The sequence below is a fragment of the Eurypyga helias genome, unplaced genomic scaffold, assembly GCF_000690775.1.
Source record: "Eurypyga helias isolate BGI_N326 unplaced genomic scaffold, ASM69077v1 scaffold13299, whole genome shotgun sequence".
NCBI classification, from domain to species: domain Eukaryota; kingdom Metazoa; phylum Chordata; class Aves; order Eurypygiformes; family Eurypygidae; genus Eurypyga; species Eurypyga helias.
The window spans coordinates 1,442-5,288 of NW_010271447.1; the positions used below are offsets into that span (position 1 = coordinate 1,442).

Consider the following 3,847-nt stretch of genomic DNA (forward strand, 5'->3'; position numbering starts at 1 on the left):
CTGAACCTCTTTCAGACTACTGAACTGCTAGAAAAACTATAAATTAGTTTATGTAAGCTAAGTTATACTTCAGTAGTTTTCCATTAAAGATTTTGAGAAGGCATGAATCTGTCATTCACCACGTACCAAAGGAATTTGCTGTAATGGATGTTTCTGTCATTTAAACCCAACTGGTATTTGTCTTACTGTTGCTCTCAGAGGCAGAATTTCTTCAGTTATTTTAAGTGTTACTGCAATTAGTTTTTAAGTTGGTGAGAAGACTAAAAATCCAACTTGTCTGATCTACTTATATGATAAGGTCATTACTGATAAGGCTTTTCAACCAAACTACTGGCAATTTTCGTGTTCCAAATTCATCAAATTTATACGTCAACTGTTGAGTTTTATTTAAAAAAAAAGTAATGAAGCATTCATATTATATAATCTCTGAGATGCTACATTTTAAGCAAATATTAACAAAACTTTTCTGAAGAATAACCTTTCCCCTCTTCGTAAGATGAAGACCTCTGTGTCTTACTTAATAGTCTCTGGCTGCACGTGCTTCATGAAGCGTTAATTTCCATGGATAACCATGGATAACTGCTTAGGGTTTTGGTGTTTCAGGTTACAGCTTGATTGTTTTAAGTCTGAAGTTTAAAGCTATAACTTCTCAGCAGTTCTGGGATTTCAAAAGTGTTTAATCTGAGGTGTGCTAGCACTTTAAAACTGAATGTGGGAATGCATTTCAGTAAAATGAAAGTAAAATCTTAAGTTTGTTTTAGCTGTCTTTTTGGAACTTTTAACAAGTGAAATTGCTTCTTGTAGTACAATAAATCATTGACTTTTTAAAATTAACAATGCCAACGTTTTTAGATGAAAGGGTAGATTCAAATATACCTGAAGCAGCAACGCAGACAGAAGAGTTGTATTCTTCACCGGATCCAGAGAAGATCCAGTCACCTTTCACGCAAAAGTATCAGGCTTGTAGAGCAAACCTTCAGAGCACCAGCTGGCTTACTCTGTCTTCCAGAATGGTGTATAGTCAAGAGCTGGATTTGCCAGAAGGAGTAGAGATAATAAGTGTAAAGCCATCAGCAGGTTTGTAACTTTTTTTTTTTTAAAGAATAAAATAAGGAATCCTTACATTTCTTTCTTAGATCTTAAAATGGCAACAAAGTAATAGTAAGTTTGGTTATTTGTTATTAAAATTAAAATGCCTGTAGGTAGATCCAAATGTTTTCCTAAGTCTCGCTCCCCTTACTTTATATGTTGATCCTGGAACTAATAGTAAAATCAAGCTTTTATTTAAGATACAATATATATTAAATTCCAGATTCTTGCAATAAAAGGAATTACAGAAACACATATTTGGTTTTGCAGTCATTCATGAAGTTTTTTTTTTCTGGCATCTATATGTAAATTTGAAGGCTTCCATGCCTGTTATTTCCAAAACTACTTTATAAAAACTTCCAGATTTCTGAACAGGAAATGTTTATTTGATGAGAGAGATGATAGATATTAATTTTCAGTTTTAAATCATACAATTTGTCTCCTCTCTAGAGCAGGGAATGGAAATAAAGGATAAAATGATTTCCTGGTATTTTTTCTTACGTTTTCTCCCTTGTGAGGTCCTGCAAACAACCCACTTTGTGAGGAAGTTTTAATATTTTTTTTGTTTCAGAACAATAAAATAGCTGATGAAAAGTCTTCACTTTTTTTCAATTTCTGCTTACTTTTTCCCTGTAAGAGTGTATTTTTATTTAATTTTAGGGCATCTGAGTTCTTCTTCCATTTATCCTGTTTGTCGTGCACCGTATCTGCTGGCAACTTCGTGCTCTGATGGAAAGGTTCGATTCTGGAGATGCAGAGTTACCACTGAATCATCAGCTGCTTCCATGCCAGAATGCAGTGCACCTAGTGATGTGATATATATTTGGGAAGAATGGCCATTGCTGATTGAGGACGGACTTCTTAACAGTAGTGCTATTAATGTTCCAGGAAGGCCAGCTGAAGTTAGCTGCGCACACACAAACAGATTAGCAGTAGCATACAAGCAGGTAACATCTAAAAATAGTCATTTTGAGAAAGATCTTGTAATGCATGTTAGTATTTTTGAATGTGAATCTACAGGGGGTTCTTCTTGGATTTTAGAGCAGACTCTTCACTTAGATGAGATAGGCACCATGTTAGACTCCGGTGTTAGTATTGATAGTAATTTAGTGGCATACAACCGGCAAGACATTTCTCCGTCGCATGATGGGAATACTATGCCCAGCGCTAGGCACTTGGTACACTTAGACTGGATGTCTAGGGAAGATGGCTCACATATTCTGACAGTGGGAATTGGATCAAAACTTTATATGTTTGGTCAGCTGTCTGGGAAAATGCAAGAACAAAATGGTAAGGAGATTGTAGCCATCTCCCATAGTGGCAGTACGAAGGATACAACTCTTTCTAGGTTTGTTCTGCTGCGTTGTGTTGACCTGGTGTCATCTGTAGAGGGGTCACCTCCTTTTCCAGTCTCCTTGTCTTGGGTGCGTGATGGCATTCTTGTAGTTGGAATGGATTGTGAAATGCATGTCTACTCCCAGTGGCAGTCTCCTTCCAAGCAGGATCTAGTTAGTACAGGTTCCTGCAGTGGAAGTACGCCATGTATAACTAGCTCTCTGAAACAAAGCCAGTCAGCTGCCTCAGGTCTGCATCCACCGAAGCGAAGTTTGACCAGATCGATGACCAGCCTTGCGCAGAAACTTAGTGGGAAAAGATCTGCCTGTGACCTGTCTACAGAAATGGAAGATTCTGGTCTTTTTGAAGCAGCTCATACGTTATCTCCCACTTTACCTCAGTACCATCCATATCAACTGTTGGAACTCATGGATCTTGGTAAAGTACGTAGAGCAAAAGCTATTCTGTCCCATCTGGTGAAGTGCATTGCTGGAGAAGTTGTTGCTGTAAATGAATCTGAACCTAATCATGATAAGAGGCTCAGATCTCTGACCATCAGTGCTAGTGGAAGTACTGCAAGAGATCCCAAAACATTCAGCAAAACTGAGACTACAGACTACGTTGAAATCGACTCTGTTCCACCATTGCCTTTGTACGCTCTGCTTGCTGCGGACGACGATTCATCTCATTCCTGTTCAGAGAAGTCTAATAATCAAAAGAGTCAAAATAAAAAGGATATCCCCAGCGACAATTATGAAGATCTCTTTCAAAATACTGTTGTGAACACAGATGAACTTGTTACGTTTGATGCGGAGGAAGAAAGTCCAAAACCAGAAGTCATCGATCTTTCTCAGTATAGCCCAACTTACTTTGGACCAGAGCATGCTCACGTTCTTTCTCGTCACCTACTTCATTCAAGCTTGCCAGGTCTGACTAGGATGGAGCAAATGTCACTGATGGCCTTGGCAGATACAATTGCTACTACCAGTACTGACATCGGAGAAAGCAGAGACCGAAATCAAGGTAAGCTGTCTCTTCCGAGTTTAATGTATTCCTGTGCTTCACAGCCTTTTTCTGAAGTTTTTCCTACTTTGGAATATTTTTGTGGCTTATGAAAACACGTCATCGTTTTGTTTCATAGTATAGCCTGTGTTATTTATTTTGCCGTCACAGTACTTGCTGTTTAACTAAAGTTCCAAGACTTCAGACTTCAGTAAAATGAAATATTGTATTGCTGACTGCTAATGCCAGAGTTCGTCTGTCAGTCCACATACCGTAATTGTTTCTAAGTCACTTTTGAAGAGACAGCTTTTAGTGGCCAATGCTTGTTGCATTATGTAGAGAAATTGAGAAATAAGTTTATGGAGTTTTTTATATGGTAACACTTATTCTGTTTCTTGCATTAAGAACAGAAAAACTTCAA

General features: G+C 37.9%; 1 protein-coding gene across 1 annotated transcript in view; it reads left to right on the forward strand.

Annotated features, from left to right (window-relative positions):
• LOC104514994 (dmX-like protein 1) overlaps nucleotides 1-3,847 on the forward strand; it is a gene marked incomplete at both ends in the record, with an annotated part of 22,468 nt that overhangs the window by 542 nt on the left and 18,079 nt on the right. Inside the window, 2 exons of the mRNA XM_010158819.1 lie at nucleotides 853-1,077; nucleotides 1,750-3,447. Coding sequence (XP_010157121.1) covers nucleotides 853-1,077; nucleotides 1,750-3,447 — 1,923 coding nt within the window. The remainder of the gene's footprint in view (nucleotides 1-852; nucleotides 1,078-1,749; nucleotides 3,448-3,847) is intronic.